The sequence below is a fragment of the Rhinoderma darwinii genome, chromosome 7 (genome assembly GCF_050947455.1).
Source record: "Rhinoderma darwinii isolate aRhiDar2 chromosome 7, aRhiDar2.hap1, whole genome shotgun sequence".
Taxonomy (NCBI): domain Eukaryota; kingdom Metazoa; phylum Chordata; class Amphibia; order Anura; family Rhinodermatidae; genus Rhinoderma; species Rhinoderma darwinii.
In genome coordinates this window covers 30,329,933-30,357,814 of record NC_134693.1, presented here as the reverse complement: position 1 = coordinate 30,357,814, position 27,882 = coordinate 30,329,933, and the positions used below count along the sequence as shown (strand labels likewise).

The following is a 27,882-nucleotide window of genomic DNA, read 5'->3' as shown; positions in this document are numbered from 1 at the left end:
AATAACTCGAAAATAAAGGGGTCAGGGGAGGAAGTCAAGAATCGTTCTAACGAGCAGGCAGCACACAGTTAAGATAATTGCCGCCTAATTCAACGCTGGTACTCCAACTACTGTGTTCGTACGTACCGTTCTTTAGCACGGATGGACTATAACAGCAGATTGAAGTTCGAGTGCCATTGCTGTGTAAGAGAAACTGAAAGACAAGACTCCACTAGGCAAAAGAGCGCAAACATTGGATCACTGAGTAGCGGAAAAACATTGCCTGGTCAGATGAATCCAGATTTCTGTGGCACCACGATGATCGGAGGTACAGAATTTGGCACAAGCAGCATGGATCGATGAACCTTTCCTATCGGGTGTCCACAGTTCAGAGTAGTGGAGGTGGAGTAATGCTGTGGGGACTGTTTTCTTGGCACACACTGGTGTGCCAGTATACCTGTGGATGGAAATTTGATCAGTAGAGCTTACCTAAGCAATGTGGCCAACCAAGTTCATTCCTTAATGGCAGTACTTTACTCTATGACAGAAACAGACAAGGAGTAAAGTCAGAGGTCTGTGAGCCAGGACCCCCAACCGATTGCTAGAATGACCTTTTATGCAGTAATGCTCATAGGCAGGACAAGCTTTTGCACAAATATGTCATGTGATCACATGAACTTAATATAATAAATACGATAGGTACCGCCATGTCTGATGTTTATACCGTGTGTAGCTTTTGGATAGTGAAGAACAGAAGCAAAATCATGATGTAGGACATGACTGAACCCAAAAAAAACTAATTGGTACCCTATGAGGAAAACATTACTTCGATTTTTTCCTTTTAATGACAAAAATTAATAGAATAAGATATGTATATAAAGATTGCAGCACTCCAGCAAGGTCCAGTAAAAAAATCTGTGTTGTTTTTTTTTTGCCCATGTTTAGAGCCAAGTGACGTTTCAGTTCCACCATGGAACTTTTTTCAAGCCATGGTGGAACTGAAACGTGGCTTGGCTCTAAACATGGGCTTTGCATCCACCACTTCATTACATGAGTGCTGCTTCATTTAAATATTTTTGGTACTATATATATATATATATATATATATATATATATATATATATATATATATATATATATATATACATATATACACACACACACTGTGTATATATATATAGATACATAAAAAAAAGTTCTTAATAAATTAAATATTAATGTTATGTTTCCCAAAAAATAATTAAGAGAAAATGATATATATCTCTGTCATATATCTATAGCTACATATGTACCATTACAGTACATAACAGCTGGCAAAATGGAAAGTACTAAGAAACTAAAGGGTAAGGGTATGTGCACACACACTAATTACGTCCGTAATTGACGGACGTATTTCGGCCGCAAGTCCCGGACCGAACACAGTGCAGGGAGCTGGGCTCCTAGCATCATAGTTATGTACGATGCTAGGAGTCCCTGCCTCTCCGTGGAACTACTGTCCCGTACTGAAAACATGATTACAGTACGGGACAGTTGTCCTGCAGCGAGGCAGGGACTCCTAGCATCGTACATAAGTATGATGCTAGGAGCCCGGCTCCCTGCACTGTGTTCGGTCCGGGACTTGCGGCCGAAATACGTCCGTCAATTACGGACGTAATTAGTGTGTGTGCACATACCCTTAGGGTATGTTCACACGAGGGCGTCCGTAACGGCTGAAATTACGGGGATGTAACATCCCCGTAATTTCAGCCGTACCGGCATGTGCAGGCGCTTGAATGCCGCGTCAATTACGGCCGTAATTAGCGCTGCTATTCATTGGAGTCTCATTGGAGTCTATTCATTGTAGGTCACTTCTTTGACGCGGGCGTCTATTTACGCGCTGTCTTTTGACAGCGGCGCGTAAATATACGCCTCGTGTGAACAGACAAACGTCTGCCCATTGCTTTCAATGGGCAGATGTTTGTCAGCGCTATTGAGGCGCTATTTTCAGACGTAATTCGGGGCAAAAATGCCCGAATTACGTCCGTAAATAGGCCGTGTGAACATACCCTTAGGGTATGTGCACACACACTAATTACGTCCGTAATTTACGGACAATTTCGGCCGCAAGTTCCGGACCGAACTCAGTGCAGGGAGCCGGGCTCCTAGCATCATAGTTATGTACGATGCTAGGAGTCCCTGCCTCGCTGCCGGACAACTGTCCCGTACTGTAATCATGTTTTCAGTACGTGACAGTTGTCCTGCAGCGAGGCAGGGACTCCTAGCATCGTACATAAGTATGATGCTTGGAGCCCGGCTCCCTGCACTGTGTTCGGTCCGGTACTTGCGGCCGAAATACGTCCGTATATTACGGACGTAATTAGTGTGTGTGCACATACCCTAAAACTTAATTAACTTGGTAATACACTGAAATAATTATAAAGTCGCAGTGAACGTTTAATAACATACAAAAAGTATTAACATTATGTTATTTTATATTAAAAATGAAATATTTGGTGATATTTTTTATCTATAGCTTGACCTTCTCAAGATGGCGCCAGAACCCTTCCGATGTGTAGTGCTTTAATATTTCCGTGCAGAAACAAATGACTTCCTCTCTCTGGTTCCGGCTGATGACGTGGCATGCAGCTTGATGGGCGGAGTCTGCTGGCCGTGTTCTGCTGCTATAATACTGAGCTACCTGGGTGACAGATGCTGTAAGTATTCCCATTGTGGTGTGACCAGTGATTAGTCGCAGGCTGCCACCCAGTGTTCTGCTTACAGACATTGCTTCTTGAAAAGCAGAGTCAGGAAAACAATGCTACTTGCCTGCTGGATCCTGCTCTATAAATGAGGATAATAGGGCTCTTGTGAAGTAAAGAACAATTAAAGCAAAGGGGGAATTAATACACAGCATGACAACAGTATTAAAATGGCAGAATATATATATATGAGATGTACATGTGTGTATGTTTTATTGATCTGTATAGTGTAACTGGCTGTATTTAGTAATTTTTCGTTTTGCTCTTATTTGTATTATTGAGCAGTTCTATATCATATAGTATGAAGATTACCTGCAGGTAAAATGTGCGTCAGGGGGTGTTTGAACAGAAAATAGCTTGCGTGATAGCATGAGGGGCGGCATCCAAGCAAATGTATTGCAACAATAAAGCAGTTGATGGTAGTAAGGGTACGGCCACACGGAGCGGCCCTGACACGGTCACAACCGCGCTGGCACTATGTAGGCACGGCTGTCAAATACCTCGTTAGGCTGTGTTCACAAAGAGTTTTCTGACGAGTTTTTTGACGCGGAAAGCGCGCCAAAAAACTCCTCAAAAACCGCCCGAAAATGCCTCCCATTGATTTCAATGGGAGTTGGACAAGTTTTTTTAACGCGAGTAAAAAAAACGCGTCGCGGTAAAAAGAAGCGTCATGACCCATCTTGAGGCGGTTTCCGCCTCCAAATCCCCATTTCAATCAGTCAGAAAGAGGAAAAAAAACGCCTCGACGAGTGTTTTGACGAGTTTTTGTCAAACCACTGTGCAAAAACCGTCTGGAGCAGTTTTTGCAGGAGGAATTTTTCTCCTGCAAAAAACTCTGTGTGAACATAGCCTTAAGGGTATGTTCACACGAGGGCGTCCGTAACGGCTGAAATTACGGGGATGTTTCAGCCTGAAAACATCCCCGTAATTTCAGCCGTATCGGCATGTGCAGGCGCTTGAACGCCGCGTCCATTACGGACGTAATCGGCGCTGCTATTCATTGGAGTCAATGAATAACGGCTCCAATTACGCCCAAAGAAGTGACAGGTCACTTCTTTGACGCGGGCGTCTATTTACGCGCCGTCATTTGACAATGGGCAGATGTTTGTCAACGCTATCGAGGCGCTATTTTCGGACGTAATTCGGGGCAAAAACGCCCGAATTACGTCCGTAATTAGTGCGTGTGAACATACCCTAAGGGGTATTCTGGTTACATGCGCACGCACACTGCCGCTCCATTCATTCTCTATGGCAGCGCCGGAGACAGCCGAGTGCAGTGTTTGACTTTTTCCGGCGCTGCCATAGAGCATGAATAGGGGGTAAGTTGTTATAATTTGCAAAATCGTGCGGCCATAAAGGGTGTATTAATTCATGGCCGCACGATTTTGCAGATAAAGGGACGGTTTACCCGCGTTAACATGAGGCCACTAACAGGCGGTCGCGTTGCGACTGTGTCAGGGCCCGCTCCGTGTGGCCTTACCCTAAAGGTATTTTCACACAACCTATTTTCAGCCGTTTCTCGGGCCGTAAACCCCCCGGAAAAATGGCTAAAAATGCGGGGGCTGAACTCCTACAAACATCTGCCCATTGATTTCAACTGGAAAAACTGAGTTCCGTTCCCACGGGATGTTTTTTACGCAGCCGTTTTTAAAAATGGTCGCGTAAAAAAAAAACGCCTCGTAAAAAGAAGTGCATGTAACTTCTTGAGCTCGTTTTTCATTGACTATAGAAAAACCGCTCCAAAAACGGCCGTAAAAGATGCCGCGAAAAACGTGAGTGGCTTAAAAAGTCTGAAAACAGCTCCGTATTTTCAGAAGTATTTTGTTAAGCGTGTGAACGTACCCTAACCAATAAGCTTGCAATTTTTTAAAATTTTGCCAGACATTATTGGAATCCGTGATTAGAGACAGCTCCAGTTTTGCTTTGCACTTTACTGCACAGGGACAGATGATAGGGATGGCAAAATGGGCAATTGCACAGGGGCCTCCATCTTCTATGGGGCTCCATTTAATCATTCCAACCCTACCCAGCAGCAAGACGTGGTGCCTCCAAATATAGAAACGTTTTAATATGTGGCAGACGAGGTGATTCTACAGCTGCTACTAATATTAATTAGGCTCTGTTCACATCACGCTATTGGTTTACATTCAGATTATACACCAGGGAATGCTTCCTGTGCGTACAAAAAACCATAGGATCCTATTGACCTGATGTATTCCAATTGAGTGTCCTATTAGCATACATCTGCTGTACTGAAAAGCATAGTTGACTGAGCTTTTCACTACAAAGACTTTCTGCAAAATAAGTATACATCACGATAGGGAACCTATGGGCGACATCTGTAACTATAGTATACAGCTGGAAACATCGTGAGTTTACTTAGGGGGGTATTTCCCTACATGTACGCCAAATGTAAACCAGTAGTGTGATGTGAACAGAGTCTTACTAAGGGCTGGAGCGTCTTTTTCCTGCTAACTAGAAGAAATCCCATGGTTGTCATAGGAAGAGGTGGATAAGCAGCTGCTAGATACCTCTGGCGGCGCTGATCTCCTGGTTTAAGAAAGGATCAAGCATATTAAAACCCAACATACAGAACCTTGTTTCCTTCAATAGCAGACAGGAGGGGATGTGGGGGCTGCCCTCATTCTCATTAGTTTGTCGTCAGGTTCTGTTGACATTAGCGGAGTTAATTTCATCATATTATCACTGCTACTGGGTAGGGGGTAGAAACTTTCACCCGGTCTTGTTTCTCTGTATTTCCTCCAGAGTCCACTTTTTTAATGTATCCTAAAAAGCAAGACCACCCCCCATAAGCTTCTCATAGCAGGACTCTTGATATGAGATTAGGTGGTAAACACTATACAGTTCACTTGTTTCATTGTTACATTTTACATTAGTTTGTTTATTAGATAGGAAAAAAGTTATAAATATATTGCTACAAATATATTCTCAGATGTATACAACATTTGACTTGCTCTCTAGCTCCCCCTGTCAGGAACATGCTGACATCACATGCTTTACTGCAGCTCTGAACAACTCTGATTGTTTGTTTGCTTGTTTGTTTGCCTTGAGCATGGAACTGTAATTGCACATTTGACATGTTTGTGCTTTATTATTATAGATAGATTAGGTAGCAATAAATACTAAATAGGATTTTACAGTCACACAATGAATACAGTTTATAGGTTTATATGAGATGAAGTCAGCATATGCTAATACAGGAGGTGGCGAAACAACCATGAAAGGCAAAAGCAGAGCAGCAATGAAATGCTAATTATTGTTTAACCCCTTAATGACCAGGCCTGAAAAGGTGTTAATGACCAGCTGCATTTGTTCGTTTTTGCTTTTCAGCAGCCAAAATATTTTTTATTGATGTGTCCTTGTTTTATGCGGCAGACATAAAAAAATGTTCCTGCACAGTTTGGGGGTACAAATAAATTACTATATCATTTATGTAATTTATTTTTGCGGCGCGAATATAGAATAAAGCTATTTTCTTGATTGTTATATTTTGTTATTCCTTATACCATTCACGTTTAACACTAAATAAATGGGTAAATTAATTAGGTTATTACAATTGTGTAGATTCCTGATATGTGTAGTTCTTTTTTAGTAACGTATGGGCAATAAAATATATTTTATACTAAATAATTACTTTTTATGTGGACATTTCTTTATTGTTTTGTTTTTTTGTTACTTTTTTTAAATCGATGAAGGGTTAACTTTTTAGTAACTTTATTTTATACTTATAATGTATTGGCTTACTCCTGTATGCTAATACATTATACTGTGTCACTATGACACAAGCTGCAACACATAGTGTACCCTAACAGCAGCCTTATGCCTTATTCACACGACAGGGTCCCGCCCGAGCCCGAGTGTCGGCCGATAAAATCGGCCGTTTTTCCCGGCGGGTTTGGATTGGTTTTGCATCCGTTCCGGGCTGGGCAGATCTGGACCGTGACATCAGGGGCAACTCCTGAAGGGGAATCCCCATGTGGCCGGTGATTCCACTTCAGGAAAAGCCCCTGTCGTCTTTGTCCATTTATGGACACTGAACGTTACTGGCTTCGCCTGGTGTGGAATCCCCGGTCACAGAGTGTTCGGGGATTCTGCTTCAGGAGTTTCCCCTGATGTCACTGCCCAGATATGGATAGAGACATCAAGCGCTCTGTCCAGGAGCGGAATCCCCGAACACACGGGGATTCCGCTCCTTCAGGGAGCTAAAGTGGGGCTAGCACATAGCAGAGCAGGGAGATACCTCCCTGCTCTGCTATAGTGGTGTCGTTACAGTAGTAGCAGCCGCAGCAGCAGCTTCTAGCGGCGCCATCGGCCATGGAAGGTGTCGCAGGGCCAGGGCGCTTTTAAAACAAGCAGGGGAAGGGAGCCAGCGCAGTGCTCCCTTCCACCTACTGTACACCCCGGCCCTGCCACACAGTGTATAAACTTACCTCCAGCGATGATGGCACCGGCTCAGCTTCTGAGCCGGTGCCTAACATTTGGCGTAAGTATACGACATTTTGGGGGGAGGACTGGCTTTCCATGATGTATACTTACGACAAATGTCGGGAAGGGGTTAAATATACAATGAATAACTTTTATTTGATGAAACTAGAATACCCCTTTAAGAACCAATGGACTTGTACAAAACAGTGTGTTATCCAGTGTCATATTCTATAAATACATCGATCAGCCATAACATTTCAACCGCCTGCCTAGTATTTTGTAGGTCCCCTTCATGCTGTCAAAACAGCTCGGACCTGTTGAGGCATGACCTGCATTAGACCCCTAAAGTTGTCCTGTGGTATCTGACACCAAGATGTTAGCAGCAGATCCTTTAAGTCTTGTCGTTTGCGAGGTGGCTCCTCCATGGATTAGACTGGTTTTTCCAGCACGTCCCACAGTTGCTCGATCAAATTGAGATCTGGGAATTCAGATCCCAAGTCAATACCTTGAACTCTTTATCATATTCCTCAAACCATTCCTGAACAATTTTTCCAGTGTGGCCGTGCGCATTATCCTGCTGAAAGAGGCCGCTGCCATTAGACAATACATTACCATGAAGGGATGTACTTGTCTGCAGCAATGTTAGGTAGGTGTTACGTGTCAAAGTAACATCCACATGAATGCCAGGACACAAGGTTTCCCAGCACAGCATTTCCCAAAGCATCACACTGCCTCCGCCTGCCTGTCTTCTTCCCATAATGCATTCTGGTGCCATCTCTTCCCCAGGTAGGCAACCCACACACACACAGGATTCATCAGACCAGACCACAGTCTTCCATTTCTCAATGGTCCAGTTATGTTGCTCACATGCCCATTGTAGGTTGATTTCAGCAGTTGAGATGGGTCAGCACGGACACTCTGACCAGTCTGCAGCTATACAGCCCCAAACACAGAAAGCTGCGATGCTCTCTGTTTTCTGACACCGTTCTATTATATTCAGTATTATTTTTTTATGCAATTTGTAAAACAGTAGCTCTTCTGTGCTCCCTAAGCTTTGGCCATCATATGACCCTGTCACCGGTTTTCCTTTCTTGGACCACTTTTGGTATCTACTAACCACTGCATACCGGTAACACCCCACAAGATCTGCCATTTGGAGATTCTCTGACCCAGTTGTCTAGCCATCACAATTTGGCCCTTGTCAGAGTCACTCAGATCTATACGCTTGCCCATTTTTCCTGCTTCCGACACATCAACTTCAAGAACTGACTGTTCACTTGCTGCCTAACATATCACCCCCCCCCCCCCGTGACAGGCGCCATTGTAACAAGATAATCAATGGTATTCACTTCACCTGTCAGTGGTTTTAATGTTATAGCTGAATGGTGTATATATATATAGAGACGGATCGAAATGTTGCCTGCCTGGGGTGAATAAACACACCACTTTTTTTCACCAATTTCCTTGGAGTGCTGCCTCTTCATTTTATTGGGATTTTATATATATATATATATATATATATATATATATATATATAATTAGTACATCTTCCTGATATTACAGTATAAAATAGAAGGACTGATTATCTATAAAGAGTTGATCATGAGGACCACAACGGGCAGACTCCTTGCTTTCATCATTCATTCTCTCTCTGATATAGACAGTATGACTCCAGATTAGTTGTATTGTTCTAATGGATTTGTTATCGTGCGGGACCATTCCTGGGAGAGTCCTGACATTCTCTATTTCTTCTATGTCAGACCTGTCACTTTGATTCCCCTGTTGTATTTTTAGACACAGACAGGCTGAACGGGTTTGTCATGGTGTGAATGTACCTTGCCCCTGTATTATTTCATGTCTGTATACAAACTCTTGCAGCTAATCCATGAAGCTCTTTGGATCATGTGGCAGATGGACTTTGGTACAGTTTGCTCAGATTCTGGCCTCCTCGTTGGTGACTGACACCGGTGAGTCTCTTCGTGATTTATATAGTGTCATAAGGATTTTATAGGTTGGGATTTTTCTATTCTTTGCATTTTAAGTTGTAACGTTCAGGCACAGGTGTAGAGTATTGGAGGCCGCAGCAGTAAATGATTTACTATTCACAGAACAGCAACATATGTATTTATGAAAAATCTCTGCTCATGAAAAGTTACATGTTCTCATTGCCTCCTTGTCATTTGTGTATCTGTGTCTGCAGCCCCTTATATGACAATGGGTGTACTTTATTGTATTACGTTATGGGCTGTTTCCTTGACTGGTTGCTGTCTTAGCCCATACTTCCTGGTTTTGAAAAGTAGCACTGATCAATAGAATGGGGGACCCGAGCCCCTAGTTACTCCTCACTGTACGACCACAGAAATTTGAATGCCCCATGGAGTGGTAGGGCACATGCGGGACCACCGCCCTGCTGGTCACGCATGCGCCCTGCCATTCCATTCAATGTCTATAGGGCTGACAATATAGACATTGAAGAGTGGGGCCCCCAGTGATCACCTAACCTGTGGATAGGTGATAAATATTATTTGTGGGATAACTCTTTTATAGAGAACTACCCAATCAGGACCATTATCTATTAGTCAGACCATTGAGTAGTTGCAAAGAGCGTCTCTCCTTCTGTAGGACCCATCACATCCGTGATTTATCTAGACAGCCTATTGTAAACTTATTAGGGCAGATTTATTAAGACTGCCATTTCATATGGCAGTATTAATAACCAATTTGCTAGAATAAGATGCGACACAATTAATAAGAGGCAAATGCCTTTTAATATATGATTCGCATCTCTCCGCTGGCCGTGCTCCACTATAAGTGCCTAGACTTGCACCACAATTGTGGCGTAATAACCACTCCTCATTCATCCCCCCATCACGTAAAATAAAATAGATACATACTCACCGTACCGCTCCTCTTCTCCCCACTGGGTCCCCTCCGGCTCCCTCTTTATGCTGCGGCTCATTCAAGTTAGTGACGCCAGACAGCATCAGTACCTAAGCAACAATGCAACATTGATGACGTTGAGTGCTGCATTGCAAAGGTTCTGATACTGCCCGGCATTAGTAACTTGAATGAGCCGCGGCATAAGGAGGGAGTCGGAGGGGACCTGGTGGGGAGAATAGGAGTGATGGGGTGAGTATGTATTTTTTTTTTCAAATGTGTCCAAAGGGGGAGTTGGTAGACAGATTGGGAGATGCAAGGTAGAGGCCTGGCCTAGGCTTCAAGTTGCTATACCCCACAGACTGAAATCTAGACTGAGAGCTAGCATAGCTTTCTACTATAATTTACGCTAGTTTTGTGATGTAAATTTTAAAAAATGTGTCGTTCTGGTGAAGACCCTGCCCCATTCGGTTGAGCCCCGCCTCGTTTCTTACCACTTACGTAAGGTGGCGTGAAGGGTAAAAAATCTGAAATTTTTGAACAACTATAGCGTGCAAGAAAATCTGCTTCTTTTTTAGGCTAGAAAACTGGCGTAAACCATTCCATATATTCCCGCTACTGTGCATTTTGGTTAATAGCAGCTGACAAAGAATACAACAGACTTATAGTTACTGTATGTTATGTACAAGTCATAACATACAGTAACTATATCTCTACGCTCCTCATTCCCCTCACAATTGGTTGAGTATACACGGCAGCTATCAATCATTAATGAGGAGGCGGGGGAGCGCTTTCTTTATGACTTATACTTAAAATAGCTATGAGTCCGCTGTATTGTTTGATAGCTGATTTTAACCAAATGGCACAATATTTTTGTGTCCTTTGGTCTTTTAGCCTAGGGGATCTGTCATTATAATATGCTGCAGTGTATTATGGTGACTGATCCGCTTTAAAGAAGTAGGTTCTTAAAGGCAACCCCTGTCCATATGCCCTATTAAGGTGTATGGACTTCATTGATGGTGGCCACTAAGTACAGCTCCTACTCTGGCAGATCGGCCCCCGTCCATGTATTACATGGTTGGCCAATAATTTGAATGGCCTGTATGTAAGCTATCCTTAGAAAATTGGTCATCTTCATCAGACAACCCCTTTCATTTCCTCTGTGTTTGCAATGCAGGGGAATTGAATACTTACTGTTGGGTTCCCTGACAGATTACAGCTAAATGCCTGGGGGTCTCTCAGCAGGACATCGTATGATCAGTTTATAGCCGGTGAAGCCTTCTAACAAAAAGGTATGTCCAAAACAGACAACCCCTTTAATGTTGAATGGCTCCCATAACTGAGACCACTACTCGAAAATACGATACATTCCTCCGTGGTGTGTATAACCTTGCCTTTATCTTTGGAAAGGGTATAAGTTTACCTAATTTAATAAAGCAATGGATTGGTTATACTTTTGGCTGTAGCAAACAGTGGTTATAATTTGCTGACATCTATGGGGGATTTTGTTTTCCAAAAATTACTATTTTTGATTATCAAAATCACTACAGATTGTAAAGAAAATAATTCAATAACAGATTAATATTAGGAATTTGCTTGCAATTATCTAATATTTTAACTAAAGTGCTACCAAATGTAGAGCTTCACTTTAAATATTAGATATTTAATAAAAAGCATGTTAAAAAATGAACTACATTACAATATTATCTGCTTGAATTTCATAAACTTATAGGTGACAATTCTTCATTGAAATGGACCATGGCCCCCCTCCTTGGTTCAACCAGTCTCAGGCCAGGCCGCCTGCAGATATGGGCCCCTGGAGAGGTCTATACCCACCACCACCACCTCCACATCATTACAGAGATAGCGGTTATGGATATCATCCTCCTTATCCAGCGCAAGGAAGTCATCATGCATGGCCTGATCAGTGGATGGACTATTATTCCCCGTATCCAGGAAACATGTCTAGATACATAGACCACAGGAGGCCTGCTTCCAGAGCTGAAATATATGACAGAAGTGACGCATATCGGCCATTGTCCAGGTGAGATCTGCAGAAGAATACCTGACGTGAGATATAAGTTTAGATCATGATATCGTGGAGAATTAAATATTATTGATAAGCCTTGTTTAAAAGGCAGTAAACATGTTGTTATTATCCTTTATTTGTATAATTCTAAATATATTACGCAATGCTGTACGTTACATAGTGGTAGAGGGCAAATACAAATTCTAGTAAAGTACATACAGAAAAATAAATAAAAAAATATAAAGGTACATGGGGAAAGAGACCTGTCCCAAATAAGCTTGCAATCTAAAAGGATGGGAAAATAATAAAGTAGGTGAGAAGGAAGAATGCTTGCAGGGGCTGGTAGTTGGCCACAAAGACAATCGCGGTAGAGGGGAATATAGGTAGATATTAGTGAACAGGTGAGTTTAGGTAGGGCCTAATTAAGCAGTAGGATAATTTTTGACAGGATGAGAGAGTTCTGGAAAATGGGGGAATCCCGAAAGAGAAATCCTTTAGACGTGAATGGGAGGAAGTGGATCGGAGAAGGCTGCAGTAGTCAAGGCGGGAGATTATTGTAGGGTGGATTAGAATGTTGGTGACCTCTTGGGTGTTGAAGAAGCGTATTTTAAAGTTGTTTCTTTATTGGAGGCAGCTCGATTATATTGAAAATGTCCTGGTCCATGTGTGGTATCAGGTGGCAGAACAAATCCCCACCAGAAAAGGTGGTACCATTTTTTTTCTAAACAGGAAGCTGGGTATTTATTGGCCTATCCAGGGATTCACATGTGAATGGGATGCCAGTGGAGAGACTGGCAAAGAAGAGCGGCAGATAGAGAGGGGGGGGGGGGGGGAGGTATCGATGAGTCTACAGGCAGAATTTCATGATAGATTGTCTGATCTCCCAGAGAGTCATGAGACCAGACCGGAGGAGGCTTCAGTAGTCAAGGCGGGAAATTATTATGGGTTTCATTAGAACTTTAGTGGTTTCGCAGATGTGTCTTTATTGGTGGCGTCTGGATTTTATTTAAAATTTCCTTGCTCATGTGTGGTATTAGTCAGCAGAAAAGATCACCACCAGAGAAGGTTATACCGGTTTTGTGGGTTTTTATTTTTACATGATGCTGGGTATTTAAAGGGACTTTCTGGGGGATAAAAAATGGCAGTATGCCCAAAATGCAAAAGTAATGCACTCTCAATCTATTCACTTAGAACCCCTCACCGTTAACTGGTTGCCGCTGTTCCATTCCGCTGTTGAATTTGTTTACATGCTTGTGTTATGTCACATGAGTAGGCTGGCCATTCATTGGCTTCTGTAGTGATGTGTCAGCCATTGTGATATCATCGTACAGACATATATACAGAGATACGGTGAGTAACCCGAACAGCAGCGAGGGAATAGTGAGAAATTCTAAAGCCAGAGACTCCCCAGCTCTGATGAAACCTGACTCATAGTTTTCCATAGCTTCAAATGGCTGTTCATAAAAATTCTTTGATTTCAATTGAGTAACATCTATTCATAAAAACCCTATTGGATTTAATGTATTGAAATTCATTTTTAAACTCTGATAGTTATTGGTAACAAAGCAAAATTTTCCGGGATAGTTTTAAGACACGAAGCCCCTTGATTGCCATGTAACTGAAGGGGATCGGCCATTTATGGCATTAGTGGGGGCCACTGCCACCGTTGTGTAATTGCAATGCTGAGCATCATCCAGAGAATGACATTATCTAATAAGCATGCTGCAGCACTTAGCATTTACCATTTTCAGAGAGAGAGAGCAATAGAGTAATAGGAAAGGGGAATTTCTTTTATTCATACAATCTTCTTGTAGCCTATGGCGTCTTCTGGAGACTTCAAGCAACTTGGTCTCAACTAATTTAATAGATAATAGCCACCTGCATTATTTATAATGGGAGACGAGGCATGCTTATTTTTGCTATTTTTAGAAATTGATTTTTTTTATATTATTCTAGATTTTACATAGTGCCCCCTTAGGAAACCGTGATATACAGTGACACACGTTGGAACTAATCTATGGCCCTTTATGCAGGGTCTACTACCTTTTTTCATTTTTTGTGCGATTTTCCTGGGTGTAAATGTATTTCGTATACTGACATCACCAACTTTTTGTTTATTGGGATGTATTTATTTTGAATGTGCTGTCATACATTTTTACTTATTTAATGCACATTTCTTTTGCACCAGTATTTTATTTGTTATATTAGGAGTCTATACCATCGGGATGTATTATCTCCCATCTTTACACTGTTGATGTATTAATTTATTTATTCATGTATTTATTACCTATGATAAATTGATTAATTCTTATTGTTCTCTTTTTTTATATTGCTTACATAAATATTTTTCTGCGTATTGAGACTTGTTTTTTTTTTTAGTTTATTTATTTAATCTATTTGTATAGCACCAACACATTCCGCAGTGCTGTACAGAAGTTGTCATCACTCACTGACCCTAGTTGTGCTCATATCATGGCGCTGGCCTTGGATTGGTAGTGTGTTTTTAAATGTTTTTATGGTATTTTGGGGGTGTTAAAATAATAATAATAATAATATAATATTAATAATACCTATAAAAACGTAATATTTGATCATATTTTTTATACATTTTTATTCAGGGTAAAAGTATTGTGTTTGTCCACAGTCTTTTTCTCCCCTACGCTTTAGATTTGTGGATTTTATTTATGGCTCAATCTACAATCTCGAATTTGACGCAGAGTATTTTTTCATTTTTTGTCTCACTGCATTCTGAGAGCCATAATTCTTTTTATTACATTTTTTTGTTGGCTTTGAGGTTCGAGGTCTTTTTTTGGTGCATGATGAGTTGTATTTTTCAGTGGTACCATTTTAAGGTACATACGGTATATGTTACGCCAATAAAGTAACAAAGGGAGCCCTTTGCTATTGACTGTGGCACTCGAGGGGTTAAATAACCTAGATCAGAGTAATCACTGATCACATTTGTTATTGTGAGATGTCGGCTATAAGTTACAGCCGACTCCCGTGGGTGATGGTACGAGCACATCTCCTTTGCCTATATCATTACTGCACCGTACATGTACAGTGTAGTGTGTCATGGAATAATGCTAACGTTAAAGGGTTTTAGAGATATATTTTGAAAGGAACGCACTGTGGAATATGGTGGTGGTCTATAAATAAGGAACATCCACTTTGGTTGAAGCACATCGCTATTACATCAGCAGAATCTGCCACCGAAGTCACCTTTGGAGTGACAAAAAATGTTATTAGAAGAAATATAAGCTTGTTTTGTTTATGCCGTCATCTCTTCCTCTGAACAGCAGATAATGATCATGTAGAACTTGTGCCTTTATAGCCAGGGGGGAGCTGGCGGCTACAGAACGTTTTTTGCACACATTTACAGCTATTACAGTAATGTGGTGCAGTCATCCACTCCTAACATGCTGAAATATAAAAGTGCCGGGTTTATTTTTACTCTATTGATCTGCTGCTTGCTGTTCGGTTTATCATTCATTTGAACCTGAATCTTGCTCAGGAGCGCACACCTAATTATTTAAGTATTTGGTTTCCCACGGACAGATTGGACAGACATTTCTTAGGTGGCGTCTGACTCAAACGGATGCAACAGTATAATACTCATCTTACGTAGTTGAAAAAAATATTCTCCTGTAATAGGCTTATATTTTAGGGGTTATTATGATATTTTAGGTCGATACTATTTTAAGTTGGAATGCCAATTATATTATATTTTTGCCAAATTAAGGACAATACAATGGTGTCCACTAACATGGTAGCACATTAGTTCCAAACGAGTCAGGGTCCAACTCTAAAATTCCTGCTTGGATCAGAAAGCGGCTGCCAGTTTGGACAGTTGTGTTCTCGTCCTGAAGATTACCATCAGTTCTTCCTAGATGGCATCCTCTATTGCCAATCCAGATGTCCCTGTCATAGACCTGCTATTTGTTATGATGGGAGCAGGTAACCAATCTCAATTTTTTATATCAAGCATGCGCTACTATGAATGGAGATGCTATGCCCCATGTGTTTTGCAGCTGTGGTAAAGTGATCTGTTGTTCGCCACAATGTTTATTCCGGTATCTAACAGAGACAGAACCTCTTACATGAGCATTGCTTCTCCATTTCTGAACTACACACCAAGTTTGACATCGATAATCTCTGAGAGGTTACCTATTATGAGGTCATGATTGACTACAGAGGACGCCCACTAAGTAGTTCTGATACCTACCTACAGGACAGTGACTCATCTACCCTTACAGACCATCAGGGTCCCGTTCTGACGGATAGCTCAGATGGAACGCCAGAACGGAGCCCTGATGCAGATGTGAACGAAGCCTTAGCTTGGATCAACATTCAGACACAAGTTCTGTATATTGACATAGGCGCTGATATTATTTTGTTGTAAGAAATTATCTAACCCTTTTATGTAGCAATGTACTATTCCTACTGTTAACAGCTCCTGAGGTCGGCTATTTCACTGATTCACAGGTCTTAAGAAAGCTTGTTGCCTCTGGACATACGGAATGAGTACACCCTTGTCTTATTACAGGATTTTACATGGAACAGTTTTTCACCATATTTTTTGTCTTGGGCATTTATATACTGATGCAATCTAAGAATTTCCCCCTCCAAAGTCTCTTATCAAAACTAAAGACATTTAATTAAGATCCTCCACGCCCCTTATTAGCTTAGTTGCTCTTCTTTGTATTTTTTCTAACTCCACAGCATTCTTTGTGTAAACTAGTTCCAGAATTGAACTGCATATATATTCCATATGAGACCACTTTGTATACTAATCCTTTGTAAAGTAGTAATATTATGTCCCTGTCTGGGAGGTCCTTGTCTCTTTTAATACACAACATTATTTTGCTGACCTTAGAAGCAGCTGATTGACATTGAAGTCTATGATCTACAAGTGCATCCAGATCCTCAACAAGTGATTCTGCAGTTTGACTTCCCCTAGGACACCGTTACCTATTGTCAATCGTGTGATCCTGTGTTTTCTGCCTCCAGCATTATAACACATTTATAAAAGAGGTGTTAACTTTCAATATAATGTTGCCTGTGATAATAATGAGATGACTGCAGTCCCTGACCCCCAGTATACACAGTACAAGCTGAAAAGTGACCTCTACAAAGCAGGAAGCGTCAGTTTATTGCGAGGCTCAGAAGTCGGTAATATGTTGGGATTTCCTTTTAACGATAACGATAGCGACACGAAAAACAAACAAAAAAACAACACTTTTTTTGTTTTTAAATATGTTTAAAGTAAAAACTTGAATTAAACTACAGGTCACTTTCTGAAGACTGTCTATCTATCTATCTATCTATCTATCTATCTATCTATCTATCTATCTATCTATCTATCTATCTATCTATCTCGCTATCTATCTATCTATCTATCTATCTATCTATCTATCTATCTATCTATCTATCTATCTATCTATCTATCTATCTATCTATCTATCTATCTATCTATCTATCTATCTATCTATCTATCTATCTATCCCTCTCCCTCTCCCTCTCTCTCTCTCTCTCTCTCTCTCTCTCTCTCTCTCTCTCTCTCTACCTATCTAATCTAGTTCATCTCATGGAATGATGGGTCCCAAAGCATGTTCTGCAGAAATGTATGTCTGTTACATCTAATAATGTAACTTCAGAAAAAAAGCTGTCCTCTCTCATCCCGTATTTGCTTGACCTCTTACTATTTTTTCAGGCAGGGATATGATGAAAGATATGGATTTTATGAGACTGTACATAGAGAAAACTATGGCAACAGAGACTATATTTATGAGCCTCCAGTTGGTGTTTCTAGAGAGAAAGGTACAGTGCACTACCTTGTGGCTGTTTTCGACTTCTTAGAGCTTCCAAATCTTTTATAGTTCTTTGAATTAAATTTGTCGAGTACATGTAGACCGCACTTTCCTAAAAGTTTTAATATGAGATTTCTGTTTGCTTGATTCAAGACTTTTCAGATGCTGTATCTCTTCTCCATGGCTTCCGAATGTATCAAATAACCTACTTTCCTAATTAAAGAGAAACTGTTATATAATAATTCTATTATAGTTTTAGCTGCCTTTTATTCCTGATTTCTTAGAGCATTATCTTATTTATACCTTACATGAAATTGTTTTCTTTATTTAACAGACGGGAGGAGAAGAACTTACAACAATGAGATTGAGAACTGGGTGCAGAATTCCTCCAATACTTATCCCTTTGATCAGAATGTGGAGAGCGTCCAGCCACAAAGAGACGCACAAAGAGACGCACACAGGTGATGCAACACTTATCTGTCAGAATTTATATATGATTGATGTATAATAGTGGCTTGTGTTTATACACAGCCGCCCAACTGAGCAAGCAGAGATGCAATGTAAAGCATGAAGGAGGTATGAAGTAACTGTCTGCACCTCAATGAAGACAGGAGGTATATTTCAGACTCCTATTAGACAATGCAGCTAAGCTGCAGTCATTGATTTTAACTCTCCCATAATGGGACAGAGTTTAAAAGTTTCCAAGGAATAAGTACCAAAGAAATAAAATTGCAAGTAAACTTTAACCAAAAGTGAAAAAGTTAGGTTATTAGGCATTTCCTGGGATTAGGACCAGGCAATGCCAATTTAAATAGCTTTTTAATAACCTATAAAATCTGTCCTCAATTCTATTTAAAAATCACAACTTTTTACAAATATTTTAGCAAATTTGAATGTTTAATCAATAAGAGTTCACCCATTTTATTATGCATTTCTCTTGTTTTGTAAGAATGCCTGGCTGTGAGGATGATAGTGCCCGGCACCCTGCCGAGAGAAGATGTGACTCTGCTGTGGATAGATTAGAGGTATGTACCTTCTTTCAATTGATTAAAATGTCATTAGTAATCCTTACCATACACATTAGGTTGTCAGCAGATCAAGCAGATTTGATGGGATCTAATACAGCATCCCCCATCAGGGGAAACACGGATCACGTATTGTGGATTTGTAGCTGTCTTGAGTTCTATGGCCAACTTTGGGCTGTTTACATCTGCGTTAGGGGCTTCCGTCACAGATGCCGTTGTTTTTGCCAGAGACAAAATAGCGCAGCATTTCGCTATTATGTCCGGCAAAATGAAGTAAACCATGGAGGAGACCCATTAACGACGGAACCCATTAAAGTCTGCGGGTTTTGACGGGCGCTGTTGGTTTCCGTCATGCAATGACGGAGAACAACGGAACCCAGATGTGAACAAACCCCTAGGGCTGGTGAATACTGGGAAGTTTATTTGGGAATTTACAAGTTCTTCTCACTGTCAGAAGTGTTGTGTATCTCCTATATAAAATTTCTTCCACTCTCTATGTGATGAAATCATTCATATAAAAGGGAGTGATGGTATTCACTGCTCATGCACCTCTGCAACATAGAGGACTTAAGCCATGCACATGAGATAACGGTTGGCCAGCATCTATTTCACCCAACACCACCATACACATGCATGTGCACCTCGACCAAGCGTACATATTTTTCTTGCAGCAGGAACGGAGGATCAGGCATGTTTAAATCCAACATACCCAATTCCTTCTTCCCCAGCATCTACTGTCAGGGTAGAGTCGGGAGGCCCCCCATAAAGATAAGATTGTTGGCCAATTAAGCCAAAAGCAGTTTCGTGTGACTTTTATCTTATGTGTATGGCCTGCTTAAGGAGAAGTAATTGTCTCATTGCCCAAAACCTTCCTGTTTTAGGGCCAAAATAACTCAAATTTACCACAAATTAGATTTACCTGAGTTTAAAATGGAAGAAACATTGAGAGGCCTCTTACACTGTGTTCCCCAAACAGTGACTCAGTGACACATGTGAAGGAATAAAAGCAAAAGCAAAAAACGGGTGTCTTCCATGCGCTACTGATCGGGGTAATCATCCATACAATCCAATTTCCTCAAGGATAGGGTATATACCCGACCCGGTAGTTCTCGCCCTCAACTGACCTTTCATTCGGTTATTTAACCGACACCCCACCCAGTTACGTATTTGTATTCTACCTGAGGAAGAAACCGGTCCGGTTTCGAAACTGTTCACTGCTAAACAGTTGTGTTTTATATCCAATAAATCTTTTTTACCACCGATCAATACCCTATCCTTGAGGAAATTGGATTGTATGGATGATTACCCCGATCAGTAGCGCATGGAAGACACCCGTTTTTTGCTTTTGCTTTTATTCCTTCACATTCACATTGAGACTTCATAGTTCAAGTTCTCAAACCGGGTCCTATGCTGCAACTTGATCCGGATACCTATACCGTGGAGGCTACCTATATCGTGGAGGCTACCTATTTTGGAATCTGCTACACTGGATGTTATGCTCCCAGCATAACCGCACCAGGTGAGCACTATCAGTACCCTGTTCACACGTGTGCAAATCACAGTGTCATGCACTATTGTGCGCTTTGTGTTTTTTCTATCTCTTTCAGTGACACATGTGGCTCATGAGGCTCCTGCATGTTGCGCCTCCAGATACTGTGTGCACTAATGTCACCAGAGATATCATACTAGTACTAGAACCTGTAAAACTATATCAATCGAACATTTATTTATTAGGCTTTTCCATTTTAAATAATTAGTGTGGCCAAACATCATCTGGCTGTGATTGGTGCTCCTTGTCACGCTAAAGATAGGCTCACATAGAACTTATATGAGCCTGTCTTCAGCCTAAAGAGGAGCGCCAATCACATCCGAAGGTGCAGGGTGTTCAGCTGAGCACTTCTGCACCTTCGCTCCCTACATCACTCCTTGTGCCCTTCAGATATTGGACATGATGGAGCCCGTCTATAACTTTTTACCATTTGACAAATCTTGCTTCTTCTCTTCTCTCTCAGTATTTCAGTTCGGCAGAACCCAGTTTGCTGTCTCAGTACAGAGACTCCGGGATGTCATCCAGTAGCTATGAGTTGAGCCAGTACATGCAGGAACCAGCAGATTTGATCGACTCTTGGAATCCATTGCAGGATGGTAAATATGGATTTGAATTTCTGATCATTTTAGTAATGAATATAATCCTTGCAGTGGACTAATACTTCAATTAAACAACCATTTTATACCATGAATCAATATTCTGTCAGTAGATTAATTTGAACTAATAGTCCTATAGACATGTGACTGTCTAGGTGATAAACATCCAGTTTGTATACAATAAAGCAACCTCACCTTTGCAACTTTAAAATATTTTAATTAAAAAGTCATGAAGTAACTAGAAATTTCCCCTTTAAGCCATGTCGTTGGAGAGCTTTATTCTCTAATATAGCTGAATTATCTATCAGCTATAATAGAACATAATGCTCTCCAATGTTATACAATGACGGTGGCTGTGGGGGAGGGCCGGCAGCAATTACGTCAGCTACAGCCAATTCCTGCACAGCACTCTCTCACTGGACCATGTGTCAGCAGTTACCCAAAGGAGATAGCACGGAGGACTGCTGCCCTAACACCCTTAGAAAAAATGCACATGGGGAAAGATTAAGTAAAAAAAAAGACTTGGGTATTTTGGGTCCGTTTTGTAAAATAGTTTTCTGATTGGAGTTCCCCTTTAAATAAGAAAGAATGCTATATTATACTGTTTATGAGTTTCCAATTAGATATGACCAAACCAGTCACTTGGCAAATAAGAAGGGTTTGTCAAAAAAATTCTCTACGTGGTCGTCAGACTTATCTCCTGTGCCTCAGACAGGACACTTAAATGTTGTCTGAATGATGCGTACAAGGCTATGATAAAAAGAAAATCTCGTAAGATATAGTTATGTAAAGAACGGAGCTATTTCATAATATTAAAAACAGCTAAGTGGTGTTTAATAAAAGTTTAAAATGCAATATAATTCAAAGTGAAAGACATCAAACAACATTTAATTATGGAAATTAAAAACCCAGACTATTGAACAACACATCACAAAGCAGAGAAAGAAATGCTAGATGTCTCCTTTAATCATTACCGTTACTCTCAAATTTCTGCAATACCCAAAAGGCCTTTACTGCAAAATTATTATACAAATTAGCCAACAAGCCTTCTTTTTAATGAAACCATCACAAGTATTGCCTTTCATCTCCGCCAGTCTCAGGTTCCCACAGTAAAAGCCAAGTTAATCTAGGCAATCCAGGGCTGGACAAAACAATTTATGTTCTAATAGTCAATGCCAGGCCAATACCATTCATTGTGAATTAAATAAATGATAGTACCGGCTACGGAAACAAGGGTCATATTATCACCACGGAGCATTCCAGTCCATTAACTATACATAGCAGCCTGTCTTATGACCCTGATGACCGTATAATTGAAAAAAGTGTTTTTAAAAAAAAATATAATACTCTATTATTTAGAACATCTGCAGATTGCTCAAAATGTTTCATCGATTTTTACTTTTGTGATATATTTAAAGACACCTTGGAGCAAACTCCTCAACCAACAGCTCCAATGAAGTTCTCCCTACCTCATGTCACCGTATGTTTCGGCGCCCAGGGGCAATTGATAAGGGTTTGCCCCAACTTCCCAGATGAGGGTCAACCGGCCCTTGTAGAGATTCACAGCATAGAGGTAACTAAATAACATCAGATAATACAAATCAATAGCTCGTGAATGTTATCTTGTTAAAGAAATGTTTATTGTTCTTAGTACTAAATTCTATATGAGCAGCTGTTGTAATTTTCCTTATCTTTATCAACTCTTTGACATCTCTATTCATCAAAGGTAATGATGCACTAAGACTACCTTAAGCTGGCTCGCCAACGATTTAGTATCATTGGGTCTGGCAGACCTATGGCCGAGGCTGTCAGAGAAAATAAGGATCTGACAGGATGGATTTGTTTTCTCTGGGGATCAGTGACCCCAGAGGACCTTGACAGCCGCTTATCTCTGCCTGCTCTGATAAAATAACATGCATGCCTGATGGGCTAGACATCCATCCAATTGACAGTTATCCTATGTCTTTGGTCTACTTTGGGGTGTTTATCATCCATATAATTATCTATTAATAATTTCTTATATATTTTTTTCTTACATAATTTCCGTAATGTTCTTTTGTGTTCCAAATAACTTGATCACCTCAGACCACCGCAGAGCTGGTTATGTCATTTAATGGCTAATACCACTCAAAACCTAAAAGTTCAATTGTGAATGAGTTGTTAACTGAGTATTAGCGGAGTGTTGGAATAGGCTCTGTTCACACCTATGTCGTGGTGTCCATTTAATGGAAACCACGAGGCATAGTCAGATCAGTTGCATTACGGACAGCACCAGCGCCTGATGGACCCTATTTACTCACAACGGGGGTCTGTCAGGTTCCGCCGAGGTGGACAAAAACAAAAATATCTCATCACCGCAAATATTGCAGCAAAGAGTGCACACCTCAAAATAGGACTGGGTCCAAAGTCTCTATGAATATACATAAAAAAGGGAAGCAAGGCAGCACATCCAAAAAAGTGGGAATTTATTCACCCAATGCGACGTTTCAATCCAATAGGACCTTTCTCAAGCATGTTCCGCCGAGGTGTCTGTAGTTTTAATGGTAAAAATAGGGTTGCATGCAATGCTATATGTTTCCGTCATCTCCAACGCAGATGTAACACAGCCTTAAATAGGACCTGTCAGCTCTCCTGACCTGCTTGTCTTAGTAAATACTTGCGTTCCCTGTGAAAGAACAATTCTGCTAATAAAGGGCAAATCAGGAAAAACAATTCACTCATCTTTGTTGGCCTTTCTTGAGGGAATATGCACATACTCACATTTCCATTATGTATACAGCACAAGTTTAAAGTTTTTTTTAGATATATTACTCTGAAGTGCAATGCATTCTGCGAGTGATAACACATGCCAAGGACCCATCTGCTGGCTGAGAGGTGGAAAATAAGCATTGCAGGTGGGAAAGTATTGCACCTTCTATGCTTAAATTCAAACCATATGCCTATATTTAGTTGGGTTACGTTACAGAGCATAATAAAGGGTTAAAGAGGCATGCGTGGGGCGTGTTAAAACATTAAAATGCTGTGAGGATCTTCATTGCTCTTTTTCTCTTATTACTCTGGTTGTTTGCTGAAGAATTGTGTAAATGTGATACTAAGAAATGGTCCATAATGGAAGAAGGGGATACAATCTCTTAACACCCCATTAAACATAGCCTGCCCATACTTAACCCCTGAAAGTAAGACACAAAGTTCGTATTTACATATTATTATGATGTCTGCCGATGCTCTCTGCATATTATAACAAGTGTTTTCGCTCAATATATAAAAATAGCTTGAAGTTTATGTCCACCTTTGAACATCATTTCACAGTTTTCATATAGACATACTCTACATAAAAATGTTCAACAGCTTTGCAATACTTTTTCATTACTTATGTTGTACTAATCCTTTTAAGAACAGGATCACACACTCACAGTTTTGATGCAGATTTTTGGCTCAGTTTTTTTAAGCCAAACACAGAAGTGAACACAAAACAAAGGAGATGCATCAGTCTTTTATTTATATCTTTCCTTACGTCTAGAGCCACTTCTGTGTTTTGCTAAAAAAATTGCCACAAAAACAGCATTAAAACTGTGTGTGTGATCCTAGCCTAAGCCGTTCCCAGAGCTGCATTCACGATTTTGCATGTTGTGATCTTCCATTTCCCAGAATATTCTGCTTGTTCGGTTTCTGGAAAGAGCGTACTCTTGTCATTTGCATTCCTTAGACCATGCATACAGTAGCACAGCAAATTAATATGAGCAAAACGTTCTGTCCCAATGCAGCACTGAGTTTTAGATTATTTGAGCTCAGATAAACTATTAGCTTATGCTCAGATGTGGCAGAGAAAGACAAATCTGCTGCGAAAATCTGTGGTAATTCCCAAAAATAATAGGTGCGCTCTGGAATTCAAAATCTGCAGCGTAGATGTGGATTTTATTTTTACTGTACATTGTGTGTACTGTACAAGATACTGAAAAAGCTCTTGCGCTCAACATTGAAAGTGATTCACTAGCTTCATGCAGCTTTTTTTTTTTTTTTTCTATGTAAGGTCTTTTGGGTTGGCATTTTTGTGGCTTCAGAACCAATTACTAATTTCCATAGAGTTATGGGCCCAAGTTACTATATTTGTACTGGACGTTCTGAATCTGTATACCAATCTGCTTAGCACCGCCTGCTCTCTAACCTTCTGCCTGTAATCTGGACGGCATCCTGAAATATTACAATGATTTCCTCAACACTAAAAAAATTTTGTGGTTCAAGTAGAGAAATATAATAAAGGGACACGTGTTCACATTTGAAATAAAATTCAATGCAGTACAGCACTGAGCTCTGAGCTGACATCATAACAAAAAAGTAGTTGGACAAAATTGAGCCAAGATAAAATCAGTCGTTTTCTGCACATTTCTCAAAAATCAGGTATCTAGTGTCCAACCAAGGCCATTGCACATTCTGAAATTGTTTTTAGATTGGAATTTAAAAACTTTTTTCTTTTAAGGAGGTTTTCACATCATAGACATTTGTGGCATATGGGAAATGCCATGAAATGTCTCACAGGGTGGAATTTGACCGCTAGGACACTCATGATTCCAAGAATGGAGGTGTCCAGTTCTTCGTTCCTGGAAGTACGAAAACAGCCAAATGCCAACTGTGCTATTTCTCCATCTCCCTTTTACTATAATGAAGAGTAACTGCACATGGAAAGCCACCTTTCTGCGAGAAATGGGGACATGCTGACATTTCCCCTGTTCGCTGGGATTTGGCGGGGTTTTAGTTGTCAGCCCCCCCTACCTGATCCAATTAAAATGCTATAGTTTCCTTTGATAGGAAAACCCTTGAAAAAGCATCAGTTATATATACTTTACATATATTTTATATATCTCCATTTTTCTTGGTTTTAGGTTTCTGAGTTAGCTTTCAACTGAAGCATCTTGCATCTTTTGACTGTGCCTTATATGTTTTTCTCTAGGTTCTACTTCATGATACTTTGGAACAGGAGGAGATGAGAGGATTTCCAGGTCCTGTGCAGAGGTGAATGACTGCAGAGAATGAATTGGTTTCACTAGAAACTAGCAAAACAGATAAAACTTATAACAAAATGAAAGGGTTGTCCACTTTTGACTATTCTTTTTGTTAAATGATTTCCCTGACAATAAACTGGGTGAAAAAGGTGTCCTGCTTTTGAGACCCTAATAATCAGTTGTAATCTGTGGGAGTATCCGTCAGGAAGTTTTCAATTCCCTACAGCGCCACCACAGAAGAAGTTAAACATTACATAAAATAATGGGCTATCCATGTAATTCACAGACGTGCTGGTTCCTCCAGAGCGAGAGACGCTATTGTAGATAATTTTTACGTTGACTGATAGAGGGTCCTGAATAGCAGACCTCCTCTATTGACTCTAATAGGGTGTTTGAGTTTAGAAAGCAGACAACCCCTTTAAAGGTGCTCTCCTGGCTGAATGCTCTTTTCCTAGAATGAAGCTGTCCTGGAAATCCACTGATCGCGGTTCGTTTTGGCTTCTCTAACCACCGGCGATCACTGGAAGAAGCCTTGTGTGGCCGCTCGTTTCCCCTAAAGCGACCACTCATTCTATCAAGCAGACAAAAGTACTGACTCAGATTTGGCCATGGGTTGTCCACTGCTGGAAACTTGAATGATCCAGTCGTGTATGGCTGTTTGATCATGGAGTCTGCAATACTTGATATTTTTGCATTCCGTGATATGTTGCCCGCTGTTTTATGTGCTTTGTATAAGGCCTCATGCACATGACCGTAAGGGATTTTACTGTCCGCAAATATGGATCCGCAAATACGGATGCACATCCATAGCCGTCTGCAATTGCAGAAGTGCCCATAGACTTCGAGTCCGTGCTGCAATAGCGGACAAGAATAGGACAATAGGTACTATATTTTGCGGATCATTTCTGCGGCCCAGATATACATCCGTAAATATACGGAAAGGTGTCCATGGCCTATAGAAATGAATGGGTCCGCAATTTCATCCGTAATTACTTGATCTTTAATTACAGATGAAAACTACGGTCGTGTGCATGGGGCCTATGAGTTTATAATTGCTATATTTCATTTGTTTATTATTTTTTTACCTAGTATAATTACCTAAAATATCTTATAACCTTGTATCTAATATACAGGGTGGGCCATTTATATGGATACACCTAAATAAAATGAGAATGGTTGGTGATATTAACTTCCTGTTTGTGGCACATTAGTATATGGGAGGGGGGAAACTTTTCAAGCTGGGTGTTGACCATGGTTGCCATTTTGAAGTCGGCCATTTTGTATCAAACTTTAGTTTTTTCAATGGGAAGAGGGTCATGTGACACATCAAACTTATCGAGAATTTCACAAGAAAAACAATGCTGTGCTTGGTTTTAACATTACTTTATTCTTTCATGAGTTATTTACAAGTTTCTGACCACTTATAAAATGTGTTCAAAGTGCTGCACATTGTGTTGGATTGTCAATGCAACCCTCTTCTCCCACTCTTCACACACTGATAGCAACACCGCAGAATAAATGCTAGCACAGGCTTCCAGTATCCGTAGTTTCAGTTGCTGCACATCTCGTATCTTCACAGCATAGACAATTGCCTTCAGATGACCCCAAAGATAAAAGTCTAAGGGGGTCAGATCGGGAGGCATTTCTTCTGCGGTGTTGCTATCAGTGTGTGAAGAGTGGGAGAAGAGGGTTGCATTGACAATCCAACACAATGGGCAGCACTTTGAACACATTTTATAAGTGGTCAGAAACTTGTAAATAACTCATGAAAGAATAAAGTAACGTTAAAACCAAGCACACCATTGTTTTTCTTGTGAAATTCTCGATAAGTTT

General features: G+C 40.6%; 1 protein-coding gene across 4 annotated transcripts in view; it reads left to right on the top strand.

The window, feature by feature from the left end:
- Positions 1-2,626: 2,626 nt before the first annotated feature.
- Positions 2,627-27,882, top strand: part of SEC16B (SEC16 homolog B, endoplasmic reticulum export factor) — a 150,991-nt gene continuing 125,735 nt past the window's right edge. Inside the window, exons 1-9 of one of the 4 annotated variants that reach the window (XM_075833088.1) lie at positions 2,627-2,672; positions 9,042-9,130; positions 11,773-12,084; positions 17,783-17,889; positions 18,214-18,340; positions 18,829-18,904; positions 20,917-21,049; positions 22,468-22,622; positions 25,998-26,059. In XM_075833088.1, coding sequence (XP_075689203.1) covers positions 11,792-12,084; positions 17,783-17,889; positions 18,214-18,340; positions 18,829-18,904; positions 20,917-21,049; positions 22,468-22,622; positions 25,998-26,059 — 953 coding nt within the window. In that variant the 5' untranslated portion in view covers positions 2,627-2,672; positions 9,042-9,130; positions 11,773-11,791. Of the gene's footprint in view, positions 2,673-9,041; positions 9,131-11,312; positions 11,333-11,772; positions 12,085-17,782; positions 17,890-18,213; positions 18,341-18,828; positions 18,905-20,916; positions 21,050-22,467; positions 22,623-25,997; positions 26,060-27,882 lie in introns of those variants that run through there. The other 3 variants (XM_075833086.1, XM_075833087.1, XM_075833089.1) reach the window with 3 other exon arrangements.